A 15,512-nucleotide genomic window follows, 5' to 3' on the forward strand; every position below is an offset into this window, starting at 1 on the left:
ATCTAGTCCTTTGGTAAATAAAAGCTGCAACTGCTAAAAAAAAAAAAAAATTCACTAGTTTTATATAAAACGCCCCTGGTGTGGTAAAGAGAAGTATATGAACACCTTTAGGCTGGATCATAGTTATGTACGACGCTAGGAGTCCCTGCCTCTCTGCAGGACAACTGTCCCGTACTGTAATCATGTTTTCAGTACGGGACAGCAGTTCCACGGAGTAGCAGGGACTCCTAGCATCGTACATAAGTATGATGCTAGGAGCCCGGCTCCCTGCACTGTGTTCGGTCCGGGACTTGCGGCCGAAATACGTTCTGTCCTTTACAGACCGAACATGCTCGTGTGAATCCGGCCTTACAACCAATGTTTTGTATTTACGAAGCTTTGCAAACCGTCTTTATTAAAAAATCACATACCGTTTGGTGTTTACAGGGTCTTTGCAGACCTGTGTGTCTCCATGGTTACAGACTACAAACCAAACCTGAGTGGCCTGATCCTGCAGTCACTCTCTTCAATCTGTCCCCTACTATTTGCTAACCTGCCGAATTTATGTTCGCAAGAAATAAGGGACAGATCGAAGAGGGGATGACTACAGGATGTTTGTATTCTGTAAGAAAACACATATAAGTCTGTAGCGAAGCTATTGAACCTGCGACCCTCCAGCTGTTGTGAAACTACAATTCCCAGCATGCCATTCCCGCCTTTGGCTGGAATGTTAAAGTCTTTGGATGTCAGGGCATGCTGGGAGTTGTAGTTTCGCAACAACTGGATTGCCAAAGGTCGTGGACCCCTATAGAAACAAAATGGTATTTTATTCACGCACACACCATAGATTGTCATTGCTCAAATCAAACAGAAATATCGGGATCGCATAGTATACCTGCAGCTCTGAATCTGTACTTTTCTACTCCGTTCCAGATATTACTGATGGACAATTATGACCTTGAAATTAAAAAAAAAATGATGAAGAAACCATCTTAAACTAAGTGAAAGAGAAAAAAAACCACTAATGACAACTAGTAAAACGGTATATTAGCATAAAATAAGACAAGCGCCCATTACCCGCTCGCTTTCAGAGTTTTTCTACTTTAAAAAGACCCTTTCCATTAGGTGGGTCTACCGTTAACTAGCAGATTGTGGTAGATTCCCTTCCGTCTGACACTTAATGCAGTCCATGTACAAAGCACCTACTGTATTATATGTCTATGGCAGCGGCTTCAGTGCCCATCCAAGATGTGCTCTCCTATCTGCAGAAAAGCCTATGACCAAGACTTGTTCTTATCCATGTACCCAAAAGCCCTGCAATTTGGCCAAAGTAACCGGAAATAGAGCTGCGTGTATATTATATTGTAGCCTCAATATTTTTATAGCACATAGCTGGGTGGAAGGGTGGGGACTGCAGAATTTGAAGACCACCAACACTGGTCGGAACCTGGAACCCGCAGCATATTCCATTCGGGTGAAATTTCCACTGCGGAAAGCAGCGGTGGAAAAAAAACAAACGTTCATACTTACCCTGGCTGCTATCATGGTGACGCGGTCCTCCTTTGATGTCCAGTACGGCCTCCATGGATGGCGCTGCAGCAGTGACATGGAATGAAACGTCATCCCAGGAGGCCAGACTGGAGGAAGAAGCAGGGAGTTACGGGTAAGTATAAAAAAAAATTCTGAGATGCGATTTTGCGGCAGAAGGCGCAACACTTGGCTATTTGTTACGGGTTTTGCATAACAATGGGGAAAACCCGCAAAAGGAAAGCAACGAAAACGCAGCATAAATTGACATGCTGCGGATTTACATTCCATTACTACAGTGGAATCTAAAAAAAAAAAGACTTAGATAAAGTTGTGTATGGATATATACCGGTTTGGACGTAGTGTGCCTGCGAGCCTTACTTATTCTGCTGATAATTTGTACATTGGCTTTTCTTTGTATTTTATTTCCAGTGTTTTTTATAGCGTTTACGCTACGTGGGAATCCTAATAGGACAGAACCCCTTTAACTTTGGGCAGTCTTTTACAGTATGAAAAGGTACTCATTTAAGTAACACATTGCTTGTATGAATATTACATTCATAACGTCATAGATTTAGGCTTCACACGACAAAACAAGAATAATAATACTAATATATACACATGATTTAGAAAAAATACACGTCATATTATACGTAAGGTTCTGTCACCCCACTAATCACAAAGTAATAAAATGTATATGTACCTGACAAAGTCTCGCCCACAATATCCCAGATAAACCCTCGTTCTTGTGTCTTGTCCTTGCAGTCGGGGGTGTTAAGCAGTAGAAGTTCCAGATCTGTTTGTCCCAACGCTAGATCTTCATCCATCTTCAGTACTTTGGGAAACAACACTTCCTTCTGACACAGCTTTGATAACTGAGAAACCATAAAAAATGATTGGTACTGTTACTAAAGTAATAATCTAGTATCAGCAAAACCGAGCAACTACTAGATTATCAACCGTAACGGATAATTCTATGGATTTGCAAGTAAAATAATATAAAATAAATGTTGTATAAAGGGGTTGAAAAACATATCGGGGATATCCAGCCCAAATGTCTAATGGATAGTAAACAATAGCACAGGTTTTTCCGGCTAAATATTTTAAGTCATTTGGGAAACTTTTTTTAATAATAAAAGGTTGTTACGTCACTTTTTCCCTGTTCTCTTTCCCTGTTCCCTGTTCCTTATTAAGAATATTAGGAAACCATAGCCGCTTTCTTCCAGAAATGGAGCTGAGCTGCAATACCGCATACAGCCCATCAACAGGAGTGGCACTGTTTCTATAAGAAGGCGGCCATGTTTTTATATTTCATAGAACCCTTTAAGGCAGTGGCGTAGCTATAGGGGTCGCAGTTGCGACCGGGCCCCTAAGCCTGGTGGGCCCACGGGCCCCCGTTGCCATACAGCAGGCTTGTTAAATAATTTTTTTGTGCCGTGAAGCCGGCACTTCCTGGTTACGGTCACATGGTACACTTCATGTACCATGTGACCGTGTTGTCACGTGACACGTCTTCCAGCCAGTGCAGTGGAAGAGCCGGTGCGGAGGACTCCAGGTGAGCTGCAGAGTCTGTATTGTAATGCAATGTATTGTGTTGTTGTAATGTATTGTGTTATATTGTGCTGTTTGTGGTGGAGAGGGGGGCCCATTAAATTACAGCCCCCCCTCCTCTCTCCACCGCAAACTGCACAATACAACACAATACATTACACCCTGTGGGTCGTGTGAAGACCTTCGGGGGGGTCGCGAGTCACTCACCGAGGTCCCGGTTCCATTCAATGCTGGAGCAAGGAACTGACGTCTCTTTGATCCAGCATTCACCGTGTCCTGAGAGGCCCGACGCAGGCAGGTGGGATGTAGCAACATCATCGCGCCTGTCTGCGCCGAGTCACTCATAGCACACACCGGAGGAGGCAAAGGATCCTCCACCCGACGTGGGAATGAGGATAGGTAATTAATTATGCTCTTTTTCTATTATGCACATATGGGGGCGTTATACTGTATGGGGGGCTGATATGGCGGGGGCATTGTACTGTATGGGGAGCTCATATGGGGGCATTATACTGTATGGGGGCTGATATGGCGGGGGGGGCATTATACTGCATGGGGGCTGATATGGCATGGGGGCTGATAAGATGGGGGGCATTATACTGCATGGGGGCTGATAAGATGGGGGGCATTATACTGCATGTGGGCTGATATGGGGGGCATTATACTGTATGGGTAGCTCATTTGGGGGGCATTATACTGTATGGGGAGCTGATATGGGGGGAATTATACTGTATGGGGGGCTGATGTGGAGGGGCATTATACTGTATGAGGGCTGATATGGGGGCATTATACTGTATGGGGAGCTGATATGGGGGCATTATACTGTATGGGGAGCTGATATGGAGGGGTATTATACTGTATGGGGGCTGATATGGGGGGCATTATACTGCATGGGAGCTGATATGGAGGGTATTATACTGTATGGGGGCTGATATGGGGGGCATTATACTGTATGGGGAGCTGATATGGAGGGTATTATACTGTATGGGGGGCTGATGTGGAGGGGCATTATACTGTATGAGGGCTGATATGGGGGCATTATACTGTATGGGGAGCGGATATGGGGGCATTATACTGTATGGGGAGCTGATATGGAGGGGCATTATACTGTATGGGGAGCTGATATGGAGGGGTATTATACTGTATGGGGGCTGATATGGGGGGCATTATACTGCATGGGAGCTGATATGGAGGGTATTATACTGTATGAGGGCTGATATGGGGGGCATTATACTGTATGAGGGCTGATATGGGGGGCATTATACTGTATGGGGAGCTGATATGGGGGCATTATACTGTATGGGGAGCTGATATGGAGGGGCATTATACTGTATGGGGATCTCATATGGGGGCATTATACTGTATGGGGAGCTCATATGGGGGCATTATACTGTATGGGGAGCTGATATGGGGGGCACTTTACTGTATGGGGGCAGCTATATGGGGCATTATACTGTGGGAGCTGATATGGGGAGCATTATACGGTATGGGGCTGTTATGGGGGGCATTATACTGTATGGGGCATTATACTGTGTGGCGGCAGCTATGGGAGCATTATACTGTGTGGGGGCATTATACTATGGGGGCTGTTGGGCAAGGCGTCTGGGCATAGACGCGCGCAGGGGTCTGATGATGTTGGTGTTGGGGAGGGGTAGGGGGGACCAAGCTGAATTATTGCACCTGGGCCCATGAGCCTTAAGCTACGACCTGCTTTAAGGTGTTTGGTCCTTGTCCTTATATGTGCATTTAATACATAATTTCTTCGTAAAATGTGTTGCAGAACTGGATACCCTATATATATATATTTTTACGCACCGCTTTTCTTTATAAAATACAGGAAATTATGTTATTGTATCTTCATACCTACCCTCATGGCATTTAAGAAATAGTACCCAAATAATATTATCATAAAGTGCCCAAATTAAACCAACATACTATGTGTATACGCCATAGTGTTTTTAATGACGGCAATTTACTTCAGAGGTCAACTTGAGTCTAAGCCGGTTATAAATTATACATGATGATTAAATAGAATTATTGTTTTTTATCCTCTGTTAACCCCTTAATGACCGCCGATACGTCTTTTTACGGCGGTCATTAGTGGGCTTTATTCTAGAGCGCCGCCAAACTACGTCGCTGCTGTAGAATAAAGTAAACAGAGCAGGGAGCCGTGAAATCTCCCTGCTCTCAGCTGCCAGAAGCAGCTGAGGGCTGGGGGCGTCCCTGCTCTGCCGGGTGAGATCGATATTAGTATCGATCTCACCTGTTTAACCCTTCAGATGCGGTGCACAATAGCGAGCACCGCATCTGAATGGTTTTGGAGAGAGGGAGGGAGCTCCCTCTCATCTCACTGACACCCGGCGATAAAATCGCCGAGTGTCTGTGTCTTCTATGGCAGCCGGGGGTCTAATAAAGACCCCCAGGTCTGCCTGCAGCGAATGCCTGCTAGATCATGCCGCAGGCATGACCTAGCAGATGCCTGTCCGTTTTAAACGGACAGGCAGTAATACACTGCAATACAAAAGTATTGCAGTGTATTATAATAGCGATCGGAGGATAGTGAAGTCCCCTAGTGGGACTAGTAAAAAAGTAAAAAAAGTTTAATAAAGTTAATTAAAAAAAAAAGTGAAAAAAAAAATGAAAAACCCAGCTTTTCCCCTTACAAAATGCTTTACTATTAAAAAAAACTACAATAAAGCAAAAAAGTTACACATATTTGGTATCGCTGCGTCCGTAACGACCCCGACTATAAAGCTGTTACATTATTTAACCCGCACTGTGAACGCCGTAAAAAATAAAATAAAAAACAATGGAAAAATTGCGGTTTTCTGTTAATCCTGACTTAAAAAAAATGTGATAGAAAGTGATCAAAAAGTCGCATCTACTCTCAAATGGTACCAATAAAAACTGCAAGTCGTCCCGCAAAAAACAAGACCTTATACAGCTATGCCGACGCAAAAATAAAAAAGTTACAGCTCTTCGAATGTGACAATGGAAAAATCTAAAAAATGGCTTGGACATTAGGGCCCAGAATGCCAGCAGGGGGAAGGGGTTAATATTAATTCATTTTGTTTTGGTGGGCAGTTAACTGTGTCATTGTTTTTTTGTAAAATCTCTTTATTGATTTTCGACATACACTATGTAATATCTGTTTTGTGTGTGTGTGTGTGTGTATATATATATATATCTCTCAAATACATCACTAACATCACAATGTGGTAATTATTTACGACAATATAGTGTACACATCAGGGTACATAAAGCTCGAATAAGTAGTAACATATCTTAATTAGAACCTCAAATACCCTCCCCCCCCCCACCCCCCTATGCAAATGGATCTCAGGCGTATATCTAGCTGATCATGTCAGAGTAAGGCCCCATGCACACAAACTTATTTTTGCTCCCACAATATACCCACAAATCTGCGGGTGAATTGCGGCCCCATTCATTTCAATGGCTCCATGCACACGACCGTGGTTTCCACGGTCCGTGCATTGCCCGGGAGCCTGGACCGCAAAAACATAGGACATGTCTTATTACGGCCGCATTTTGCGGTCTAGGCTCGTTGAAATTAAAGTCTGGGGTATATATATATATATATATATATATTGTGGCCTTAGGAGACGTGTATATGGCTGTCAAGTAGGTTCGGAAAGGTCCCTTCACCTGCATGAAATCTATTGTCTGTCCCAGCCATCCCCAGTCCACCATATCGAAAGCTTTTTCTGCGTCGATAGTAAGGAGAGCTGGGGTTGGGTGTGCAGAAGGATTTAGTTTAATGTCGTCCAAGACAGTCATGATCTTACGGATATTAGAAACTGCAGAGCGGCCCTTCACAAAACCCACCTGGTTAGGAGAAATCAGTTTTGGGACTATACTAGCCAACCTGTCAGCCGCAATCTTAGACATTATCTTCATATCAGAATTTATAAGTGAAATGAGATGGTAAGACGATGCCATTTCAGGATCTTTGCCCTGTTTAGGAAGGACTTTAATATACGCAGTGTTTGAGGACTCTGGTATAGGTAGCCGTTATATAACTGGGCAAACAAGGTGTCACTTGCTCCTTCACTATTTTATAGTATTCGCCCATATACCCGTCAGGGCCTGGTGCCTTTAGATTTTTGAGTTGCGTTATTGTCTTTTTAATTTCATCTGAGGTTATAGGGGAATTTAGCATGGCGTTGTCTGGTTCTGTGAGAGTAGGAAGCTGCAGCTAAAGGAGAGATAGTATTGTGAGTATTGGTATATAACTTAGCGTAAAAATCTCCGAGCATGTCGTTTATACGTTGTGGCTGAACGTGCGCATGCCCCTTGGAATCTCTCATTTTTGCTATAAAACCAGAAGACCACATATTTTTAGCTAATCTAGCCAGTAGTCTACCAGACTTATTTCCAAAGTGAAAGAGTTTGGCTTCCATAGCCGGTCTCTTTAGCTTTTCACCCCTATCCATCCATAATTCATAATCATGTTTGGCTTTCTGCCATAGACCCTTATTAATCAATGTAGGTTGGGTTTGAAAACTTGTATATGCCAGTCTAAGATTGTGGCTGAAGTCTCGTACTTTCTTTTTGACGGTCTTTTTAAGGTTGGAAATATATGATATCAGGTTTCCTCTCAAAACTGCTTTTGCAGTGTCCCAATACAATTGGGGATTTTCTGTATGTGCCCCATTTATAAGTTCATATTCTTGCCACCATCCACAAAGTCTTTTCTGAAAAGCCTCAGCTGATGCTAAGTTAGAAGGAACACGCCATAAATAGTCTGAACCTCGAGGGATGGTATCATGTATATCTAATACTACAGGGGAGTGATCAGAGATGACCATGTTTTCAATTTCACAATGTCCCACCCTTGGCAGGTAAGAGAGGGACACCAATGTATAGTCAATTCATGACCAGGATTGGTAGGCATGCAAATAGTGAGAGTAAATAGTGAGAGTATTCCCTGCCTTCTGGATTTAAAAGCCTCCAGGGATCCAGAAGACCTGTCACCAAAAGGAAATCATGTAAAGTATTGTCTTTTGCAGATCCCGAGCCAAGCCTCGATTTGCGTGGGTGAGTCCTATCCTCCTCTGGGTGTAAGAATACATTGAGGTCTCCACCCAGGATTTTGTTTTGATTAGGGTCAGCTCCAATAATTGTGCCAACCTCTTGATAAAAAGATTGCTGTTTTACATTAGGTCAATATATATTATAAATACTTAAATGGTCATCTGAACCAGATAATTGTAGATTTATCCAACGACCCTCTGTGTCTGGTGTTACTTTTGTCACTGTGTATGATACATTTTTATGTAACAAGATTAAGGCTCCTGCCTTCAAGTCCTCGGCTCGGGAACCGAAAACTTGTCCCACCCATAGCCTCCTCATGCGCACAAAATCTTCGTCTACTAGATGCGTTTCCTATAGAAGGGCAATATCTGCTTTAAGGTGCTTTAGATGTCTTAGAACCATCATACGTTTATGTGGTGACCTGAGACCTTTAACATTCCATGAAACAATTCTCATAAAAGTCAAAAATAGTAGTGAGTGACGCCCGATGATCCATTTGCATTTCCCCCATTCCAAACGAAAAAAAAAACGAACCCATCAGAACTGAATAAAACAGAATTTGCACAGCATGAAGCAATCCCCACTGTCCTGGCAGTCATGCTAGTGTGCCAGTGGAATTCTCTTAATTCCAACATGTAACAAGAGTGCAAAGTATACAGTAATACTCCTGTAACGCCCTTCTCTCCAAAGATGTCTGCACATGCGGCCGTCCTGTTCCGCATCCACCACTAGGGTGCGCTCACGAGCTCAGTCCAGCCTTAAGGAGCCAGAGCGCACACATGTGTGAGATTGAGCTGATTGCTCCCAGATCACCCTGGACTATAAGAAGGGCTCTGCCCCTCCCTGCATTGCCTGAGCTTTGTTGTCGTTACCCTAGTCTGTCTTTGCAAATGGTCTCCTAAGTGTTTTCCAGTTCCCAGTGTTTCCCGTTCCTGCTACCTGTAACCTGTATCCCGTGCTATCCTGGTCCAAGTGCCGTATTGAGTTGGAGTCGTGCTGGCCTGAGTACCACGCCTGTCCTGCTACACCACGCCTGGTGCCTGCCTGCTGCCTAGTCCCAGCCGAGCCTGTCTTGCTACCACAGGTACACCTATACGAACTATAGACTGTGACCTGTGTCCTGTTGGCCAGCTGCCATACTGCTAAGGCGGTACGGCCCAGTGGGTCCACGTACCCAACGTGACAACTCCCAACTTCGTAATACGTACTTCCATGCCCTCCTGCTCTTCTTAAGCCTACCGAATATTTAGCAGTAATAGAGCAGAAAAGAACAACCACATGTCTGCATGTTATATGCTAATCTAACAATCATTAGGACCAATATATTGGCATCTAATAATAAGAAATCTCTTCTTAACACATATTCAGGCCATGTCACAGGTAAATATCTTATCTCTATTGAGCAATCGCTACTTGTGTGATGAACCAGATCTGAATCATTATATGTGCCCAAACGAATAGCAGTTTATTATTACAGTAATAACAAACGACTGTCGGGCGCTGTCATGTAAGGGGTGTAGTGTTAACAACATCTAGATCACGTATAGCTTTTTATCTTTTATCTTTTTTGCAAAATCTAGACCACACAGACATGAATAACAAGTAATAGCTCAGTAATGTATAGTTATCAAAAAGTCGTATGTAAGCATCTAATCTTTGTTATACCATCACTACTTAAGACAGAAACGTGCCCTAGACACACATAGGCCACTAAGCGACTAACATTATAATATTGGACTAGTACCCAATGCCTTTCGGGCGACAACACCTGACCCACAATGGTTTAGAGGTTGCAGGTATAATGGCGTCTAGACATCATACAACCGATTTCCCATTAACAATTACAAACAAAAAGTTATACAGTTCAAAGGATATATATCCACTTTTGGGAATGAATGAGGACCTCAGGTGTGACATCCATCAGTCTTTCGTAGGACGGCTAATATCAGCAACAAAGGGTGAGTATTAACAGTGCCATCAATTTGATCCATCCGTGGTCCATCAAGTAAGAGATTTCGAAGCCTTTCGACACCGTTGTTCCAAAGGAGTTGAAATATCTGATTGTTTGGCAATGAAGAATCAGCGTCATCTATGACCTGAGAAGCAAATGCGTCACAATGTTTCAGAGGATGCAAAATGGCTGCTGCTTCCTCAGGGGAGTGATAAACAACCGAGGCACCATCCTCGTGAAAGACCCGCAGGGTCACTGGGTAAAGTAGAGCAAATTTAACTTGTCTATTGTATAGTTCTGAGGAAATCTGTGAAAAAGCTTGACGTCTCTTGGTGACTTCTGCAGAAAAGTCTCCAAATATCAGTATACGATGACCTTTGAAATCCAAGCCGCCATTTTTATTTTTAAAAGCTTTCAATATCGAAATGTTGCAATTTGGTATCTCCACGTTGGTCTGTAATAGCTTGACGTAGGTCTGGTCCAATTCTGTGTGCTCGTTCAACTTTGCATGAGCGTTGTATGCCTAATGCAGCGGGAAGGTCGATTTTGCACAGATATTTCAGGTCTTTAGACGGTACCAATTCAGGTAGACCTATTATACGTAAATTACTACGTCGTGACCGGTTTTCTAGGTCTTCAATACGATCCCAAAGTCCTTTATTCTCTCATTGGGCAACTTGCATGAGTGAGCATAAGTCATCTAGGTCGCGGTGCACGTGTTGTAATGAGGTGTCAATGGCGTCTAGCAGCAGCATGTCATTTAGATAGCGAAGCAGCCACTGTCTTAGACAATGACTTCCGCAGGTCTGGTGAGATAAGCGTGGCTACGTTAGTTGTTAGCTTTTTGTAATCAATACGACAATCTAGCTCACCGGGTAGGTCATGTCCCGCAGATTCTTGACCTCCCGTGTCTGGAGAACCATTGGGCAGGAAGCGATCCTCCGCCATGATGAGTTGCTGCTCTGCCGTACGTTTAGTTTGGGTCCTAGATTTTCCCGTGACAGAAATAAATCTGTCCATAAAGACCCTCGGCAGTATGTAGGAGTAAGGAGTGCACCTTGGATAATTTCGGTGGCAGTCAAAAGGATCTGGTAGATGGATATGTGGAGCGGAGGCTGGAGCTCTGTCCCTGCGCGTCCTCACATGCCGGGGCCAGAAAGTCGAGTCATTGTTTTAAAACAGTGGTCGCATTAACTGGCGAGTCCGAGTGGCGCTGCAGATCCTTGTGACTATTACTGTTCAGAAACTGTCGCAGGGAAGACCCTGAAGTACCGTTACCTTATTAAACCCTGGCCACAGTGATCAAGGGGTGCCAATGGGTTGAAGAGGCAGCGAGGGGCCTAGAAAAGGGCCCCAGGCCTGCCATAACTATATGCCCATTAGATTGAGCTAGAGGCATGGTCTAAAAGATTGCCTGTCAATTTACCTCTGACAGGCAATAATTCTTTCATATTCTGAACATACCAAAGAATTATGAAAGTGATCAGTAGATCGCATTGTGAAATCCCCTAGTGGGACAAAATAAAAAAAACTGCATTTAATAAAGTATATTACAAAAAAACAACAACTTTTCTTTCCCTAAAAAGTGATTATAGGTGGTAAAAAAAAATGAACACATATATGGTATCGCCGCAATCGTAACCACCCATATAATAAAGTTAACATGTTATTTAAACCGCACAGTAAATGGCATAAAAAACGATAAAAACAATAGCAAAATTACTTTTTTTTCCATTCCCCCCTCAATAAAAAATAATAAAAGTTCATCAATAATTTATATCTAATCGAAAATTATTATTTTAAAGAAATATAACTCATCCTGCAAAAAACAAGCACTCATACTGCTACATCGATGGAAAAATAAGAAAGTTATGGCTTTCTAACTGCGACGATGCAAAAACGAAAAAATTCAGAAAAAATAGGCTTGCTAATGAGGGGTGTGAACCCTCCGGTAATCAGGTGGTTAATAATATTATTGATTACAAGTTGTGTAGCACATACCTGATACTTGATGTGTGACATCATCTCCTGATTCCCATTATGTTCCATGTTTAATGCCGTCAATGTTTGTTTCAACACTCTAAATGGTAGAAAAGCAGGCAAATAATATATTTTTAAAGAGGCTCTGTCACCAGATTTTGCAACCCCTATTGCAGCAGATCGGCGCTGCAATGTAGATTACAGTAACGTTTTTATTTTTAAAAAACGAGCATTTTTGGCCAAGTTATGGCCATTTTTGTATTTATGCAAATGAGGCTTGCAAAAGTACAACTGGGCGTGTTTAAAAGTAAAAGTACAACTGGGCGTGTATTCTGTGCGTACATCGGGGCGTTTTTACTATCATCCACTTCTCTTCAGAACGCCCAGATTCTGGCAGTGCAGACACAGCGTGTTCTCGAGAGATCACGCTGTGACGTCACTCACAGGTCCTGCATCGTGTCGGCCACATCGGCACCAGAGGCTACAGTTGATTCTGCAGCAGCATCAGCGTTTGCAGGTAAGTAGCTACATCGATTTACCTGCAAACGCCGATGCTGCTGCAGAATCATCTGTAGCCTCTGGTTTCGATGTGTCCTCGCTCGTCTGACACGATGTAGGACCTGTGAGTGACGTCACAGCGTGATCTCTCGAGAACACGGCTGTGTCTGCACTGCCAGAAGCTGGGCGTTGTGAAGAGAAGTGGATGATACTTCTCGTCAGAACGGCCAGCTAGTAAAAGTAGTAAAAACGCCCCGATGTACGCACATAATACACACCCACTTGGACTTTTACTTTTCAACACGCCCAGTTGTACTTTTGCAAACCTCATTTGCATAAATACAAAAATGGTCATAACTTGGCCAAAAATGCTCGTTTTTTAAAAATAAAAACGTTACTGTAATCTACATTGCAGCGCCGATCTGCTGCAATAGCAGATAGGGGTTGCAAAATCTGGTGACAGAGCCTCTTTAACCTGTAAAACTTAATAAGCAACGCTACTTTGAAGAAAAATAAACTTTTTAAATTTTTTTTACATGCCATAGTGACATGTCAGAGGTTTTGATTGATGGGGTACCAAGCACTAAGACCCCCCCCCCCCCAATCGTTCGCTAAAACAAATCGGATAAGCGCTGTGCTGCTTAGTTTCTGATAGTTTTTTTTTTTCCGAAAGCCTAGTGAGCGTTGTACGGGATTAAGAGAAAGTCTAGGATCTGGTTCATCACGTGCTCGGCTTTCCGAGGAAAGCTGATCAGAAGTAAATTGTCACAGCGCTCACCCAAGCGTTTCAGCTGCTTCGTTTTAGCGATTGGTGGGGGTCTCAGTGCGAGAATCAAAACTTTTGACTTCACTATGAAATGTCAAAAGTTTTTTAAAAGTTTAGTTACACCTTAAATGTCTGTGTTTTTAGTTTTTTTTTAATAAAGCTGTAGGTCTCACCTACTGGCGAGCTCATGGGATTCCAGGATCAATCTATCTTGAAGCGCATGTTGAACTTCATAGTCACACAATTTTAATGTTGCAATGCAACGATAGGCTTCTACTCGTACTCCTGGCTCTTTAACCCGCACAGCCAACAACATAAGTTCTTTCACACATGGTGTAATATGCCCAATTTTTCCTAAAGCTAGGAATAAAATAGTACACTTGATGACATGTACACTACTTTACATAAAACTGACAAACCCCTTTAAAGTGATTGCCCAACTTTAAACACCATTTAAGGCGGATCTGTCAGCTGTCCTAGTGCAGAATAGAAAATTACTCAACTTTTTATATAGGTCAATTTTAGATGTAAAGTACAAAATGGTGTGCAAAGGCAAACATGTCATATAGGCAAAGTCCTGGAAACTTAAAACACTATCATGATCTAAGTTTAGTTCACTTGAACTGTGGGGGTCCGGGTCTAGCAGCCATATTATGGACATTAATATGTGGCCGCAATACTGCTGTCTGAATGAGGCCTAACACACAGAACAGTAAGTATGTAATTGCCATACAATACAGCAATGTCATTTTCATGGAGCTTGAGTTCACAGTTGTCTCTCAAAACTTTTGACATGTCAGAAGATGTGATCGCTGCGGGTCTGAGTGCTGAGACCCCCACTGATCACTGGAACGATGGAGCAGAAGCGCTCAGCTGAGTACTCTGCCGCTGCTGCATTTATTAACATTGTTCAGCTCTGCCGGGAGAGGCAGGGTTAGCAGTGTCCATAGAATTTCTATGAGTCTGTACACTACAATAATAATATAAAGGGGACAGTGGTTCTATACATTGCACGGCTGCTACAAATGTAACGGCGCATGCAAGTAACCCGGAGAAGAGAACCACGTAAACAATGAAGAGCCTGCGGCACTCGTCCCCTTCAAACAGCTGATCCATAGTCGGACCACCACCAATCTAATATTGATGGCCTATCCTAATGATAGGCCATAAATTTTGATAACCCGGATAAATCCTTTAAGGCACCCTTGTATTACGTTATGCATAGCACATCCATAGACAAGGAATGTGTATATAAAACCTATATATGCTTTCAATGTCCATTGATGTGCTCCATGTAAACAAATACAGGTGCACTTCGAGCTGCACTCCCCAACTTCTACTCTCGGGAGCTAAATATGGAATATACTACAAAGTGTGAACTGCGCTCACTCAGTCTGGTACTAACCTTTTATTGCATGTGCTTTGATTTTCCATACTGGATCATTCTGAGCTAGCTGATAGAGGCAATTCATGACCTAGAATAACACAATGGGATACGTCCATAAAGGAAAAGTAAAACTTTAATAAAGTTTTTATCTTACAAACTTTATCTGACTTTTTATTGAAAACCCTTCTATAATGTACACCAAACGTTATATAATTATGTATATCATTTTTGCTCCACTAAACTATAGCCATGCATCCTATGGTAAAGTGGCCATTGTTACGTGGTATATTTTCTATTATCTCTCATATTCCTCTATACTTACCATCCCATCTTTAAGCTGAAGTAGTCCAGCAGTCCGACAGGCCTGTCTGCGAACAGCTAAAAAATCATTCTCAAAGCACTGCAAGAATCCTGGGAGCAGCTGAGCCGTCATAATCTGTAGAAACCCAATGAGAGTCAAAGCCCCAATCTTTGCCTTCCAGCTATCACTCTCCAAGTGCTTTCTGTAAATAATATTAATGCTATAATAATGAGCTGTAATTACACATTTACATGTTCCCAAATATCAACTGTAACAATTGTATTAATTATGATTCATTCAATATTTTTAGTGCGGCATCTTTAAAGAGGCTCTGTCACCAGATTTTGCAACCCCTATCTGCTATTGCAGCAGATCGGCGCTGCAATGTAGATTACAGTAACGTTTTTATTTTTAAAAAACAAGCATTTTTGGCCAAGTTATGACCATTTTTGTATTTATGCAAATGAGGCTTGCAAAAGTACAACTGGGCGTGTTTACAGTAAAAGTCCAACTGGGC

General features: G+C 42.7%; 1 protein-coding gene across 2 annotated transcripts in view; it reads right to left on the reverse strand.

Annotated features, from left to right (window-relative positions):
• HEATR4 (HEAT repeat containing 4) overlaps positions 1-15,512 on the reverse strand; it is a 39,085-nt gene that overhangs the window by 839 nt on the left and 22,734 nt on the right. Inside the window, exons 12-17 of one of the 2 annotated variants that reach the window (XM_075844966.1) lie at positions 15,017-15,197; positions 14,713-14,782; positions 13,481-13,667; positions 12,065-12,143; positions 2,210-2,381; positions 875-936 (exon numbers count right to left, since the gene is read on the reverse strand). In XM_075844966.1, coding sequence (XP_075701081.1) covers positions 899-936; positions 2,210-2,381; positions 12,065-12,143; positions 13,481-13,667; positions 14,713-14,782; positions 15,017-15,197 — 727 coding nt within the window. In that variant the 3' untranslated portion in view covers positions 875-898. Of the gene's footprint in view, positions 1-874; positions 937-2,209; positions 2,382-12,064; positions 12,144-13,480; positions 13,668-14,712; positions 14,783-15,016; positions 15,198-15,512 lie in introns of those variants that run through there. The other variant, XM_075844967.1, reaches the window with a different exon arrangement.

Source organism: Rhinoderma darwinii, chromosome 12 (assembly GCF_050947455.1).
Source record: "Rhinoderma darwinii isolate aRhiDar2 chromosome 12, aRhiDar2.hap1, whole genome shotgun sequence".
In the NCBI taxonomy this organism is placed as follows: Eukaryota; Metazoa; Chordata; class Amphibia; order Anura; family Rhinodermatidae; genus Rhinoderma; species Rhinoderma darwinii.